This window comes from Calidris pugnax, unplaced genomic scaffold (assembly GCF_001431845.1).
Source record: "Calidris pugnax isolate Ruff unplaced genomic scaffold, ASM143184v1 scaffold81, whole genome shotgun sequence".
Classification (NCBI taxonomy): domain Eukaryota; kingdom Metazoa; phylum Chordata; class Aves; order Charadriiformes; family Scolopacidae; genus Calidris; species Calidris pugnax.
This window is the reverse complement of record NW_015090880.1, coordinates 3,082,293-3,098,636: the sequence shown is the minus strand read 5'-3', so window position 1 is coordinate 3,098,636 and position 16,344 is coordinate 3,082,293. Positions and strand designations below refer to the sequence as shown.

The 16,344-nt window shown below is 40.4% G+C and overlaps 1 protein-coding gene across 1 annotated transcript in view; it reads left to right on the top strand.

Moving 5' to 3' along the window:
• The window catches only part of CNTN6 (contactin 6), a 156,579-nt gene extending 146,638 nt beyond the window's left edge, over positions 1 to 9,941 (top strand). Inside the window, exons 18-24 of the mRNA XM_014946604.1 lie at positions 677 to 911; positions 1,453 to 1,568; positions 2,544 to 2,730; positions 5,954 to 6,066; positions 8,065 to 8,233; positions 9,244 to 9,463; positions 9,658 to 9,941. Coding sequence (XP_014802090.1) covers positions 677 to 911; positions 1,453 to 1,568; positions 2,544 to 2,730; positions 5,954 to 6,066; positions 8,065 to 8,233; positions 9,244 to 9,347 — 924 coding nt within the window. The 3' untranslated portion in view covers positions 9,348 to 9,463; positions 9,658 to 9,941. The remainder of the gene's footprint in view (positions 1 to 676; positions 912 to 1,452; positions 1,569 to 2,543; positions 2,731 to 5,953; positions 6,067 to 8,064; positions 8,234 to 9,243; positions 9,464 to 9,657) is intronic.
• Positions 9,942 to 16,344: the final 6,403 nt, after the last annotated feature.

Genomic DNA, 16,344 nt, shown 5'->3' with positions numbered 1-16,344 from the left:
CTTTCAGAAGCCAATATAGAAGTATTTATATCCCAAGAAAACAAAAAAGTTCATGCTGGATACAGCGTTGATGTACTTGCCTGTGCAGTATGAGTCATTAATACATATCTTGACGTGAGATTTTATTAATAGAAACATTAATTTTGCCATGTTGACTTGCAATAACATTTCTGCTCTAAACAAACGTAAATAAGAATATGTTCATGCACTTGAGACATTCACCTGTGGTAAAAATATATGTAAGTGCTGTACTCGTAGACAGGCAATTACACAGCTGACGCACGCTTCTGTGTTTACATTTGCTCCTTTCCCCACTATTTTTTTCTTTAATAATAATTTCTTTAAAATGAGCATTCCTATACCTCTTGGGGAAAAAAAAAAATCAGCTGCAACCTGTGCTGAGTGAAATGCTTTTAATTTTGAAAACTTTGTGCCTGAAAGAGAATAACTTTAATGGAGCTGATCAGATCTTTTGTTTCTAAATTGATTGTCTCAATAGATATATTATTTTGATTTTTATTTCAATATTACATTGACTGATGGAGCAAACATTATTATCTTCTCTAAGGCACAGTCAACTAAATCAATACCGCTAAAATATACTCGGAGAATGGAGATTCAATTAAAACAGTGTATACTTGCAAATGCTTATTGACTGCCTGCCTTGTCACTACAGCCGGTTCCAGAAGAACTACAGAACGGGGAAGGGTTTGGCTACATCGTTGTGTTTCGTCCCCTTGGCTCGACCACCTGGACAAAAGCAGTGGTGGCTTCAGTGGAAGCAAGCCAATATGTTTATAGGAATGAAAGCATCACACCTCTCTCTCCTTTTGAAGTGAAAGTTGGTGTCTACAACGACGAAGGAGAAGGCACCCTGAGCTCCATATCCATCGTCTACTCAGGAGAAGATGGTAAAGTGTGTTACTCTTATTAGTAAAGGTTGTGCAGCATCAACAGGTCCCAGGTACGATCACACACATCTCCACAGGGATATTGAGGAGCTGCTCTAGGCTGTTCACCAAAGACTGAGAAGCAACATGAGGCAGAAGATGGGAAGTTGAAGTAGAAAATAGCACGGGGCAGATTTTCAGAACTGCTTCAAGTGGAGAGTAAATTTATTTCTCCCCTAGGAGCTCTCGTGGAGTGGCCTGGGAAAATCAGGAGACATCTAAAACAGTTTACCTCTCAGCGAGCCCAGCTTTTTAGACCACTCAGTGCAGCGCAGTTTCTGGTTAATGACCACTTATGAAAAGTGACCATTTGCTGATATTCCAGAATAAATGGGCAGCAAAGCTGGAGATTCACACCAGGTTTCCCAAGTCTCTGCCTCAGGAGAGCTTCTGCTCCTTCTCCCCAGAATCTCTTCCTCTTTTCTTGCATCTCCCTCAGTTTCTGACCTGACACCCTTCTGGTAAGACGAATGTTCCACCAGTGTTTTCTCCCACCACCCAGAGCCACAGATAGCACCGGCGGGGGTTTCGGCGCTGAGCATTTCGGCAGCAGAGGTGGAGGTCTCCTGGCAGCCCATCGCGTGGAACAGGCACACGGGCAGGGTGCTGGGCTACGAGGTGAGGCAGCTGGTGCTGGTGTCTGACACCTTACGGATGTCCCTGTCCCCGGCCACGTTTGTGTTGTGGGTCCTCCTCCCTTGCTTAGGAGTCAACAGGCATCGGAGCTCTTCACCCAGCTCTCATTAGCGACATTTCACCTGAGATAATCAGGAGCATTTACAGACCAAACTGCAGCTCTGGCCCAGACGTTTTGTAATGTAAATTAAAACTTCAAGATTAATCATTTGTGATGGCTGCATAAGAGGACTCACAAAGCGGAGCTGATCTTCCTCCTCTCACACAGCTGTAAGGCTGTCTGAGCTCCATGGGGTCCTCAAGCACACACATGTCCCATTGCATTTGAAATACTTTGAAATAACCTCAGGCACGATTCCTGGGCATTTTACTTGAACAATGAAAGAATTTATTCTAAATTTTTTTCAAGGTATGATAAACCAAGAGTAAACCAAGTCCGAAATACTTTAAATTCTGTCCTGTCTTTACAAATACATAAATGAAGGTCACAGGAGTCATGTGTGTGCACAAACCTTCCTAAATCAATTACTCACTGAAGAAAAAAGCACCCCAGGTCTAAATAGCTGCCACTGAATCAAAACAAGAAGCAGGATACAAAATAATTAAAAAACCTCTTAGATGACCAAGATAAATGTTTCTTTGTCTCTTTTAAAGTTTTCTTCAAATGTGTTCAAACCATAAAACCAAACAAGCTTTAAAAATTTCTCACCTTATCAAAGTTTTCCTTTTGGAGCTCTATAAAGCTAAGGATTTCATTTACTTCCTTAATTGGTATTCAGTCTCTGAAATTTTATTTCTTCTCTATAAATATTCATGCTTGGTTTTATTTCATGCTAGTTTTGAGTATAAAAAATGCTCCATCCCTTGAAATCTTCATTGTCGGCACGTCTGCTTCCCAGCCAAATCTGTAATTGGTGGAAAACAATGTATTGCCTGTGCTTTGTTCTCGCTTTTCAGGTGTTGTATTGGACTGAGGATCCCAAGGAAAGCACAGCTGGTAAAGTCAGAGTCAACGGGAACGTAACAGCCAAAAATATCACGGGACTAAAAGCTAACACGGTGTATTTTGCCACAGTTCGAGCTTACAACACTGCGGGGACGGGGCCCTCCAGCACCCCAGTAAATGTCACCACTAAAAAATCACGTGAGTGTTCCATTTCCTACAACAAATGTTGCAAACTCCCAAGTGCGATAGTGACATTTCAGCTTTCCCAGAGACCCATCTCTGCTAAATGTTGCAATAGGCAAGAAAGCCGGATCCCAAATTTCTTCAGAAAATTAAGCAACAAAATCTGTGACTAAGAAACTTCTTTCTCTCTCTTCCTTGACAACATTTTTGTGGTCACGATCAGGTTTACTCAGACATCTCTGCTAAATGTTGCAATAGGCAAGAAAACTGGATCCCAAATTTCTTCAGAAAATTAAGTAACAAAATCTGTGACTAAGAAACCTCTCGCTCTCTCTTCCTTGACAACATTTTTGTGTCGCCATCAGGTTTACTCAGAGTCTAGTATTTAAGACTTTGATATAATATTTAGCTTGGGCTTCAGTTCTATCTCAATGGAAGCCAAAATTCTCATCAGCTTAAATCAGACCTGGGAAGGTTACCTCTAAGTTATGCACTACAGAGGGCAGCATGTGTGATACATTCATATAAATAATATTTAGGCATTCATTTTTTTTAAATTTTCTGCAATTACAGAAGCAAAACCATGTGTTATTCTGTCTGTGAGCAGTGCTTTCATGGGCCCATCCTCCAAAGTAAAAAGGAAACACTGAGCACCATCCTGCAGGGTTGAACCCATGAAGTAAATGTTCACTAAGAGCAAAGCAGTCATAAAGCAGGAAACCTAGGTGATCAGCTACGTGCCAGAGTGCCCTAAATTTGTTACTGTTTAAGCTTTCCATTTTTCATATACTTTCCTTGGACTGTGTTTTCCTGGTAAACTATTGATCAGCCCCTTTGCACAAAAAGGGAAATATTTATCCTGTCTTTCCCCAATTGTCCTCTTGTCTCGGTGCTGTTCTGTGCTATTAATCAAAGTGCAAGACAGGAGCGAACTTGCAAAATGAGTTCATGATAAAAGTTACCATTCAATGTAAATAGCACAAATCACAATAAAGCCAGAGAAGGCATTTTTGAAGGACTGAAACAGAACTCTTCTCACAGGCACTGTCTTAATGGAAAATAGTCTTCTCTTCAGAAATTATTCTCTATATTCGTATGTGCATATGTATGAAAGACAAGTTAAAGACTTGGCAGTCAAGTGACAAGACATATAAGGAATAAATTTGCTTTTATTTTACATTGACTTCATCTTCTGTCAAATTCAGGATTGTGCTAATGGTTCATTTAAAAAATAAAGTCAAAATAAACCTTTTAATATTTAAAAACACATATTAAAATTTTAAGCTCTGCTCTCTGAAAGATGCAAGCACTTTCAATACAAATAGAGATAATATGTCAAGAGAATATGAGCAATGTACATCTGCAGTGGGGGCTTTAGCTTCAAGGTAATGGCTCTGTTTTCCAACTCATTGTCCAGGATCCCTACAATGTTCTGTGGCTGCCCTTATTGTAGAGACTAAGCTAAATTAAAATAGTCCTTCTGCCAAATAGGTGCAATTCTGATTGAAGCGTACTCATCTAAGATCAGTTTAAGGTCTAAGTTGATATCCTGGTTTAAGTTTAAACTACTCAGGAAGGCAGAGATGATGCCCTCTTGCCATGAACATACTGCTCCATTAGGAGCTGTTGTGAGCCTCAGCAATTCTGATTCTTTACTTTCTTTAAAGAGATTGCTTTGCCTTTTCTTTTTCTTTACATATACATACATCAACAGATACAGATACTGGAAATATTTTGCAAAGATAAAACCTCAACTCAGTACAGCAACAAAGCCAAGTGTTACCTAAAAAAGGAGAGCAATGTTGTTAATTTAATAAACATAAACATATGCTTGAGCCTTCTATTATTCCTGACAATGTTGAATATAAGAAGTTAGTTGTGGAAATGATCTGTTGACCTTAGAATTGAAGCGTTTTTGCTTGCAGGTATTAGTATGGATTTGGGGAAGTGCTACGTTAAGCACCTATTCTGGTCCCTGGCTGTATAACAAAACCAGATAAATTTGTTTTGAAAATCATCCTGTGGTGGTTTTTCAGCCCAAAGACTATGAATTAAGATGCTTTTAAGTGCTATGCTAAAAAGCATTGAATAAGGCAGTAGTCACCCATTCTCTAGAGCTTCCAAGGCTTTTCAGAGTACACAGTCAATTCAATGCTTGATATCCATTGCCTCCTGTGAGTTTTTTGTTACTAATTTCTTTATAGAAAACAAAGAGGTTTCAAACAACATTTAAGTAAATTTGCAGTTTTATGTATGTGAATGTATATAAATGCCTGCAAAAAGAAAATGAATCTTTTTCCAGCTCACGGAAGGACATCTGCTTATGTTCACCTGGGTGGTCCACTAACACCTCTTTTCCCTGCTGGTGGGATGGATTAAACTTCTCCACATACAATAATTATCAATATATAGGGAACTGTAGGGAAAAAAGAAGGATCCCAGAAGTTTAGTGTTTTAAAGTCAGGTCTGGGACACTCACAACCTGTTGCTCCAAATCTCTCCTTCTTTTTCTTAGTTCTATTCAAGACCTTATTTCTTCTGACACCCCCAGTGCCGTCCTCCCAGGCAGGGTCTGGGAGGACACACCGTGGAGAAGGAGATGTGCCTTGCTCTAAATCAGAGATACGGTTCAAAGGCACAGTTTCAACTTCACATGTTCACACAGGATTCGATTTCAGTTACTTGTAGGCAAATTTTCAAAGCCCTGTCACTTAGGCATAAAAAGCCTTTGAAAAGCTACTCTCGGCCTATTGTGCTGAGAATTTATAAAATCCTACAATGTTTCATGATGGATCACATGGAGACTTTAATGTGCAGCTCTTTGTAACCTGTCCTCATGGCTGATGGAAATCTTGTCTTTTGTATTCTGCTCTTAGTTTTAGTTTTTCTCTGAAATCCATACGGCAAAACATTCTCTAGTACATTAAAATACAGATAGGAACAACATAGTACTTAACCAAAATCTATCAAATATAACTTGAACTGTCAGACACTGTCAGGCTTTTCCTAATTTCGAAAATGAACTCTCACAGTAAGTGGTTTTGTGCTATGAATAGATCTTTATTGTGACTAATACGGGAGCAATGATGGACTGGAAAGTATTTTTTTACTGTTTTAGATGTGAATCACCCATGCATTTGCTAATTCCATGTCAGCAGCTCATTCAATTACACTATGCAAATTAATATTCACTTGTATCTTGTGATTATAATCTTTTTTTTTTTTTTTTGTTCTAAAGCACCAAGTCAACCCCCGGCAAACATCGCCTGGAAGCTGACAGATTCCAAAATCTGCTTGAACTGGGAACATGTGAAAACAATGGAGAATGAATCAGAGGTGCTTGGCTACAAAGTAAGTGAATTCTTTATCTCATTAATTAGACATGTTGTTTATAATAGAGGTACAAACAGTGTACCTGGAAAACAGTGACTTTTCTGCAAATATTGGGATGATGGGCTGAAATTTATACAAAGGGAAGAACGGCTGTGTTCGTTTGGAGTAGGACCTCTTTATCCCAACACTGGGATTTTCTATCGCCAACATTGGATCTCTCTTGTCCCATTTCCCCTGTAATTATATAGGATTCTTGCATTCACGTCTTCATTGGAAGGGAGTTTCACACATATGTAAGAAGTGAAGAACAGTCTCTCAAGCATTAAAGATGGGCATAAACCACATTTGAAAGTTCTGACTCTCTGGCAATTCATAACTGTACCTTTGAAAATAGATGGGAAGACACGTAAAGATCAATGTGAGTGAAGTAAAAAGCTCTTCCATAAATCTGCTTTTTAAGGAAAGGAAAATTTAGTTTAAACTTTCTTTGCAGTGACTCTGACCCCAGAAGACTTACGGAAAGACTTTTTTTTACTCCTGAAGGACTGTAAAAATGGAGGTGGAGAGTGCTTACATGAGGAGATGTTCTTCAGATCAAGATCTTCATGTTTCTGGGCATTTCAGTGTCTACACAGATTTATTTAAGCCTAGGGAGGAAAAGTACAAAAAAAATCCCACATTGCAATCTTTCTTGAGAACATGTTTTTGCACCCCAGTGAGTGTGTTTGAGCAGTTCCACACACTGGGGAAAAAGTTGAAACTAGACTATTAAGCTTTTTTCCTTGGCGTTTAACCCCCTGCTTCCAGGCTATGTCTACACAGATTTATTTAAGCCTAGGGAGGAAAAGTACAAAAAAAATCCCACATTGCAATCTTTCTTGAGAACATGTTTTTGCACCCCAGTGAGTGTGTTTGAGCAGTTCCACACACTGGGGAAAAAGTGGAAACTAGACTATTAAGCTTTTTTCCTTTGTGTCTAAACCCCTGCTTCCAGGCTACCCTCACTTATTGCATTTTGATGTGGAAAAGGTGCTTTAAGTACTTGCTGCGATATTTATTGTATGAGCCCTGCTTCTCCTTGCCCATCAGTTGCTCTTTTTAGCGTAAATATGTCAAAAGATCGTCAAGAGAAAGGAGTCAAACACTGTCAAAGATATGTCAGAAAGGAAGAAAGACTCCTTGGAGGAGAAAAGCCATTCACAGTCGGTGGGATCCGTGTCCAGATTCCCTGAGCTGCTCTGCTCCTTGGCCCAAGGGTTCCTCAGCAAAAAGACCTCATTGCAAGCGAGTGCTGGATCCATCACGTTTAGCTGTGGAAATATGGTTCCTAAGTGGAAACTCAGATGCAGCTATCTGATTTTCTTGTGCTTTCTTGAAGCCTCTAAAACCATGCTGCTGTAGAATGTCCCAAGTGGTCATCAGCAGGTGGTAATTTTACACAGAAGTCAACGTGATGTTTTCTATTTGACTATAAATGCTCACCACAACCAGGCAAAATAAAAAAAAAAAACCTCAGTTCTTGAATTGTCGGGTGAGTTGTGGATATAAAAGGTGTTACAGATTGAAGCCCCAGCTCTAGGAGACAAAGACTCTCCTGGCAGTTGGAGTAAAAGCCCACTGTGGTCTCCATCACAAAATTCTGTAGAATAAGTGGATATAAAAGGTGTTACAGATTGAAGCCTTGTTTAAAGGTGTGTCTAACTTCCATATTTACAGCAGAGCATAAGTGTGTTGGGTCAGGATTTCGTAGCCCCACTGTCAAGGTGAGCCCCAGCTCTAGGAGACAAAGACTCTCCTGGCAGTTGGAGTAAAAGCCCACTGTGGTCTCCATCACAAAATTCTGTAGAACAAGTTTCTAGGTTTTGAATTAAGTTTAATACGTGCAGGGTGCTGATAGCACTCTGAAAACTTTGGGACATGACAAAAGATATCCTCGGCCAAAAATAAAATAAAATAAATCCATTAAAACTTTAAAAAAATTAAATAACTCTTGTTTTCTAATCCCCTTTTACTTAGATTTTGTACAGACAAAACAGACATAGCAAAACGCATATTCTGGAGACAAACAACACTTCAGCTGAGCTCCTGGTACCATTTGAAGAGGATTATCTGATAGAAATAAGAACAGTCAGTGACGGTGGGGATGGCAGCAGCAGCGAGGAAATAAGGATTCCAAAAATATCAAGTATGTAAGATTTACTTTTTTTTCTCTGAATGTTATTGCGTAATAAGAAATCTGTGTGCTTTTACCAACTATAATAGATGAACAGGCTTTCCATTACCGTAGGTGGCCTCTCTCCCGTTGCTCTGCAATGCTGGGCACACATGGATTAGACTCTGGTGCTCTCATATTAATTAGAGGAGAAAGTATTTTGAGCAATATCTGGATGTGAGCTTATTTTTAGTGTAGACCTCCATCTGCCTTGGCCTGTAATGCTCAGGGAAGGACAGAGAAATAAGCTTTCTTGCTAAAGGCAAGGCTGCAGCTCCCACATACAAATCTGTAATGCTCAGGGAAGGACAGAGAAATAAACTTTCTTGCTAAAGGCAAGGCTGCAGCTCTCACATACAATAGCTTTCTTGCTAAAGGCAAGGCTGCAGCTCCCACATACAAATCAGAATCAGAATCACAGAATCACAGAATCTTCTAGGTTGGAAGGGACCTTAAAGATCATCTTGTCCAACCGTCAACCTAACTGACAAAAATAGACACCCACACAACAAACAAGGAGCATCATCACTAAACCAGACCTCCCAGCACTACATCAACCCGTCTTTTGAACACCTCCAGGGATGGTGCCTCAACCACCTCCCTGGGGTCACAACGTGGCTCTTGTTCTGCTGTGGAGCTGCAGAGATGGAGAACCTCAGCCCCGCTCCATGGCTGGGTTGGGGTTGCCCAGGGTCCAGCCTCTGCTCTCCTAAGTACCTCATTATTCATGCAAAATAGAGCTTAATTTTGCAACAAACTAGCCCAAAAGCAGATATTCGCGGGGAGGGGGGGAAGCTGATTCGAAACTCCATGAAATTGCTGCTGCAACTTTAAAAAAAACCCACACAGAAATAACATTTCTGGATAAAGTTTCGTTTTGAAAGTAGAACAAAGATTACTGTTATGCTCGAATGCACAGAACAACTATTTTTGGACACAAATTTACTTACATCAGAAAATTTTGTGTGCTTATGTTTTTACAGGTTTAAGCTCTGGAGCAATAAAATTGTCCCAAAGGGTAAACCATATATTGGCATCTGGGATCCTGCTGTTGAGTCCTGTTCTTCTGTCCCCTTCTCCTTGGTGACTCAAGCAATGCTCAGCCACGGACTTTTAAACATAAACCCTCTGTAGATTTTATCTCAGTGCTTCACCATGACCAACATTCTTGATAAAGAAACACGGCAGGGTTGGGGGAGGGAGGTAGAAGTGGTCTATTATTAAGAAAACATTAGCTATCAATATGACATTAATTTTTAAAAATAAGCTTTGAAACGAATGGATAAATGTGTATGCATTAATTAAATGGCGTTATGCCAGGCATAATTTGAGATTGTAAGGAGAGTCTCCAATATTTCCCAAGCAGAAGTTACTGAAACTCCAGTGTAATGGTGGAGATAGAAGTGGTCTATTATTAAGAAAACATTAGCTATCAATATGACATTAATTTTTAAAAATAAGCTTTGAAACGAATGGATAAATGTGTATGCATTAATTAAATGGCATTATGCCAGGCATAATTTGAGATTGTAAGGAGAGTCTCCAATATTTCCCAAGCAGAAGTTATTGAAACTCCAGTGTAATGGTGGGTCAGACGTGACAGACCTGGGCCAAGCTGTTTTAGCCGGGAAAAGAAGAAATTTGGAATGGCTTGTGATGTGGGTATTATTTATCTCACTTCCTTCAATATAATCTGTAAAGAAAAACCCCGCTTTCAGTTAAATAAAAGCTATTTGTTTACTTTTTGCACTTGTTTGTATTTACGGGGTGTCATGCAATGCATTATATGAGGTGTACTGTACTATTTTTTTTCAGAAAAGGGAAATTTAAATAGAAGGAATGGTGTGTACCAACCCAAAGCCCATTGCATTCCCTAGAGAGACTTTGAATGGCATCAGCAAGGCTTGAACCAGATCTGAACGAGACAACCTTTTATAGTATGAGATACATTACATATTCTCAAAGACATTTTAAAGGGCTTTTTCATGCAGACTGCTCTGATCAACAAAACTGGTGAAGATGCTGAATACCTTTTTTGAAGGGAGATTGAGATACATCTGTCTTGAAGCAGGTTCAGTTCCTCTCTCACCTGGTATTGTTATTCTTTGCTGTAGCTTGAAAATGACGATTCATCTTCGGGCTGGGTATGAAGGTAAATGAGAAGAACATTGATTTTCATTATCTTGAAATATAAATAAAAGTATCTAATTAGCCCTTCAATCTATCCAGTTATTAGAATGACAGATTAAACACCAGAGCGAGCACAGCTTTCAAGGCAGTAGATGCAGCTCAAAATGGGAAGTCACACTCGTGTCAACTTTAACATCTGATAAAAGGTGTATTTTTCGTCTCGTATCATTACTGAGGGACCTTTTCTTCCTTCCCACTTCACTCTGAAGTATATTTTCTTTTCACCACTGTCAAATACATGTTGTATCATCTTTGTAACCGTTTATAACTGCAAGTCAATCACATGTCCCCCAATATTTTTTAAAAGAAAAAGGTTCAAACAGGGATGGTGATGTGTAAACGAATAAGCAAAAGGGTAGAGGTTCATCTGTGCGCAATAATCTTTCAAACAGCATATTAAACATAGAATCATAGAATTGTGTAGGTTGGAAGGGACCTTGAAGATCACCTAGTCCAACCATCAGCCTAACTCTGATAAAAACCATCACTAAACCATATCCCTAAGCACTATGTATCGAGGACCAGATTGGCAGCAAGAGAGTCTAAAATTTGACTTTAGATAGGAAGCTACCGAAGCTTTGGTACCTGGGGTTACTCACAGACCTCCACGTGCTGGACTTCAGGGAGAACTCCATAAAATAAAATCATAAATGATAAAAACATCACGAAAGTGCGTGCTACGGAACAATGTCCAATTTTGATCGAAGGACTCCATCAATGGGTCCATTATTTTTTTCCAGTTAAAATGAATCTAAAGTTCTCATTTTTATAACATAAATGCAATCCTTCTGCTAAGTTTAAACAAAACAGCTCTTTTTATTCAAGCGAAGAGAGATTTTTCTGCAGAGCTATTTTATATACAACTGAATAGAAGGCCTGATAGATGCTTAATTACAGGGAGGCTCTAGAAATATAATGCCACTTTTAGAAGCCTGTCCTCTGGGATTTCTACAAAGATGCTAATCGCAGGAGTCATTAGGAAGAGGTTTAACATAGCTTTCAAAAGAAGAGAGCAGTTTGGAAAGAAGTGGGTATAGTATTAAAAAATCTTGATAATATCCTAATGAAGTAAAAACATTTTTCTGAACTGAACAATGAATTGTTTCTTCAGATTTGTTTTAATTTCTGTGTTCCTGATGCTCTTTGTAAGGTGCTTTTCTCACCGGAGAAGACACTTCAAAATCAGGCTCTTCCTGCTTCCAGTGTTTAACCTGGTAATTTCTACGTTACTTCTGTTTTAACATTCCTGTGGGAGCAGCCCTTTTTAAAGTAAGGGACAACCTAGAAAGACCAATAATGTAAATAAAGCTATTTCCTTTGCTGAACTCCCTTAGAGCTGGAGCTCTAGTGCCTTAGAAGAGACTATTCAGCCTTGAGAGTAGAACTTCTAAGCAGTCTTAAGGAGAATATCTTTAAATATAGATATAATCACAGCCCCCACTCCACGATCCTCCTAAATCACTGTAGCCCTCTAACTCCTCCAGGTTCATTTTCTTCTCTTCAGCTCCCCAATTCTTTTTTCTGTTTTTTCACCAGGATGAACTGATGCCTGAGCTGCCCAAAGCAGTGAAAGTCCAGCTCTCCTTTTTACGTGAAAATATTATTAAAGCACCTGCTGCTGAAATAGAAAAAGATCTGATGACTGGCAGCTTTCATTAATAGAAAAAAATAGTTTTGTCACTTATGGTGGCAGGCAAAAGTTTGAAAATAGGAACAGTATAAATCCCCTAACACCAGAAGTCAAAATGAAAAAAAAAAAAACAAACAACCCACCAAAATAAAAATAACAAAAAACTCTTCAATTCTGCTGATTTTTAGCAACTAGGAAGCTGGATTAAAAACTCCACTTAAAGGTACCCAATACAGGGAACCTTGAGCCCAGTTTTACCAGACTGAAGAGGCACCAGATCAAATCACAGAGCAGCTGAAGCTTTCAAATAGCTCAAAAAGTAATACCTCTTTTATTTTCATAACCGAAGCAAAGTATCCCAAAATGAAAAAGAGTCACTGTCAGAGATTTTCATTTTAAATTTAACACATCAAGAAAATATTTCTCCATGAAAAAAGCAATTTTGAGTCTATCCAAATGTTTCCGTTCACTCGAAACACAATGTTTCTTTGTGATTTAAGAGCATTTAAACTTTTTTTAATGCCTTCTCCCATCTTTATAGGGCAATTTTTGAATACATATGCCAAGAAACTAAATAAAATAGCCCATGTGTGCTATTGTACCAGCCCCTAAATCAACATTATCCTGAAGTGCAGAAACACCCCGTGCTTTCTGCAGGTCATTGGAATGCAGCCCTGGTGGCGACTTGACACAGAGCTCTAAATCACGCTTACATATAAATATGTTGTAAAAGCGGGGGGAATAAAAAAAAAAAAAGATTGTATTAATATCTGACTGTACTGCAGTTGCAGAGAATTTCCCCCAGTGATTTGCAGAGCCCATGTGAGAGAGAATTAATTTTCCCTGGGTGGTTTGGGGGTGCACTGGGGTATGGTGGGCCAGTCTGGGGATCCTGCCAACCTCCAGGCAGGCAGAGATTTTTGTCTTTTGGAGGAGAACGTGTCCAACTGCTCTTTGCCTTTCCCCAGGCAAAATTTGTCCTACTCTGAAAAAAACTTTGATCCCCTCCAGCACTGATATTTCCAAAGCACCGTCCCCAACAATTTTTGAAGTTCCAGAGAGTTGCTGCATCTCGGCGTTTCCAAATATTAGGTTTCAAGTGCTTATGGAGGTGCAGCCACAAAATGACTTTTGGATGATCATGGATAGAGGTATGATAGCACTAGCAGAGGACTATGGAACTGTTGCTACAAGGATGATGAGCTGTTCAAAGCCCGGGGGCTGTGGGAACACCCATCGCCCCGCAGTTCCTGCATTATTTATGGCAAGGAGTGGTCCAGCCATGGAGCCGAGATAACATCTTTGTGCTGTCTTCTGCTGGCTGGGAACTAAATGAGGGGAGGAGGGCAGCCATGGAGCTGAGATAACGTCTTTGTGCTGCCTTTTGCTACTGGTTGGGAACTAAATGAGGGGAGGACAGGGCTGCCCCTTATGGGACTGGTAGGGGCTGAAAGTGCAAAAGAATGGCAAAATGAAGCATTCAGAAAGATCCCTCTATCTAAAAATTAAATAAGGTTGCAGAGACTTCCGATATAACGCCCCTGGTCATCCTCAGAGTATATGTAAGGATTTGGCATTTCTCTTGCTCTGACCATCATCTAATCCAAAAACTGGGAGGGAAAACCAGTGTCATTAAAAGAGCTTGTATAAAATCTTTCTTGGAGAAATTTACCATGTAGAAAAGGTCAGTTGGACATTTTGACAGCACAGTACAATAAAGGCCTCTAAATGGCTTCAATCATTCAGGCTTTTTTTTTTTTTTTAATATGAACTTCTTTTTATCAATTCCTAGCACTTAGTGCTTGAAAATGTGTCCGATGTAGCAATTAAAATGTCATATTAATAATACTGTTATGTATCATTTCTTTACATAACCTACTCTATATATGCCAATATATTTCAGTACTGAAAAACAGCTACAAATATTTCCCATCCTTAGAGAATGAATTGGAATCATTCTGAAACACAGAGCAATACTAGAAGACCCCTTATAATATGCAATTTTTTTACAAGGTATGTTCAATTCTCTAGAATTTTTGGATTTGAGTAAATACAGCTTTATACAGATGGTGTAGGAGATGAGGCAGGTTAATTAAGGCACCGGCTTGACCACTACCGTGCCTAGCTCTGGTTTCTGTTTTGCCAGAAACGGCTGGTGTGAGCCTGACCTGCTCAGCCTTAAGTATTAAATATTTTGTTAAAGCATGAAATGTCCCTTCAGCCCTTCCCCACAACCTGGGCCCACCCCTTCTGCATCCCGGCTAATGCTGTGTGCAGCTTCATGGCTCTCATCTCCTCTGAACGACTGACTGCCTTTTCCACAACACATTCAGCCCCGTGGTGAAAAGCCCAACACAAATTCTGACAAATCTGATTCTTGTTTGTCTTCTTCTGTGCCTTTGCCAGCCACGCACACTGGGCAGTGCAGCTGGAGCAGAGCGACAACCTGCTGCAACCCACACTGCTGCTGCTCTGAGTCCAGCTTCACAGAATCACAGAATGGTTTGGGTGGGAAGGGACCTTAAAACCCCCCCAGTGCCACCCCCTGCCCTGGGCAGGGACACCTCCCACCAGCCCAGGTTGCTCCAAGCCCCCTCCCCCCAGGCCTTTAATCCCTCAATGTATGGGGCAGCCACAGCTTCTCTGGGCAACCTGGGCCAGGCTCTCACAACTCTCACAGCAAACAAGTTCTTCCCCACATCTCATCTCTATCTCCTCTCTTTCAGTTTAAAACTTTTACCCCTCATCCTATTGCTACACTCACTGACAATTTTATGTTGTGGAGATAAAATGACCGGATTTCAGCTCAGCCTCCCCTTCTCGGCCTACCCCTTCCCATTCAGCCCGGCCTTTCCTTCCAAGTTGTTGCACAAGGCCAGAAATCCCCGGTTGCTGAGGATTTGAGTTCAGGGATATTTTTCTGGGGCTCTCATTGAAGTAGACTTTGTGCGTGAGCGTGTGTGAGCACTGCTAGCATCATTTAATTACATTATTCTGCAGCCCTGCTATCCCGGAGATTTTAAAGAGAAACAGCACAAATCTTTCACGTGTCCCACTGCCCTTAGTAGATTTAAAGCCTGTGCAGTTTGAGTGGGTTTAGAATTTATTTGAAAGCCTTCTTCCACCAGTACAATTTATCCACAGAGATCAGCAGTTTACATCGTATTGATTAATGTGGTTATTGATTTATTCTGCGATTGTACTGGCCGGGTATATACGGTACTGGAAAGTGCTGTTTTCCAGGAGTGATTGACTTCTTTCTTTATTGACTAAAATGAGCTGATAAAAATCATCCACTGGCCGAGCGAGAAGTACTTTTTTTTGTATTCCTGCTTCTGGCGGAGAAAAGTAGGAGACAAACGCTGATGCAGAGCAGAAGGAAAGAAGTTACAAGGCTTAACCCCTACGATATTGCCCTGGCTGGGCTCAATCCAGCCCAGGATCACAGTGAGGTAAGAAGCTGGGAAGTTTGGCTGGAAAAAGACAGGCAGGTGTTTGAATTTTGTAGAAGAGGATTAAACTGCTGTTGATTCTGCTAACATCAACTGGTGAACGCGTTCTTCAGAGCTCGTTGCTGTTTCTAGTGCCAGTATCTCTGTCCCCTTCATCCAACAAGAGATTTGGGAGCTTCAGATGAGCTCTGATGGAGGAAAGGCTTGAGGCACCCCGAGCTCTCCATCATCCATCAGTGGATGAAATGGTGCTCATTTTCCTGCTGGATTAGGAATATTTAGTGCTCTCTGCAGCAAAGTTCAAGCACCTAAGAGCTGCTTCTACCGTCTCTGCTGGCTGGCTCTGGCATACGGGTGTTGCTTTACAGTGCCATAAAGCAAATATAATTACCATTTATCATGACTGAAGTTTTCCCCAAATGAGGTAAGAGGGATCCTGTGCCCCTGATACATTTGACTGGTTGTTCTCGTGGGCTGTTGGCCACTCTCCTGGTGGAGCTGCTCTGTCTCAGGCCACCCTAGCTAGGGAAAAGGAAAGTTCACCTTCGAATGGGTGCCCCAGTCACTACACTGGTTCCACCCCACCACCCACGCAAAGTATTGAGGCTTCCTGCAACTTCTCTACTTCATTAGGCTCTTGGAAAACTGAATTAACTTCAAAGGTAGATATTCTCATGGGTAAATTCTCTCTATTTTGAGGTTCTCTATCAACCCAGGCTTCAAATCTCTCCTGCAGAATTTCTAAAAAATTTAAAACCAACCAAACAAAGAAGGCAAACCAATACTTCAAATACTGCAACTTTTCTCTCCGC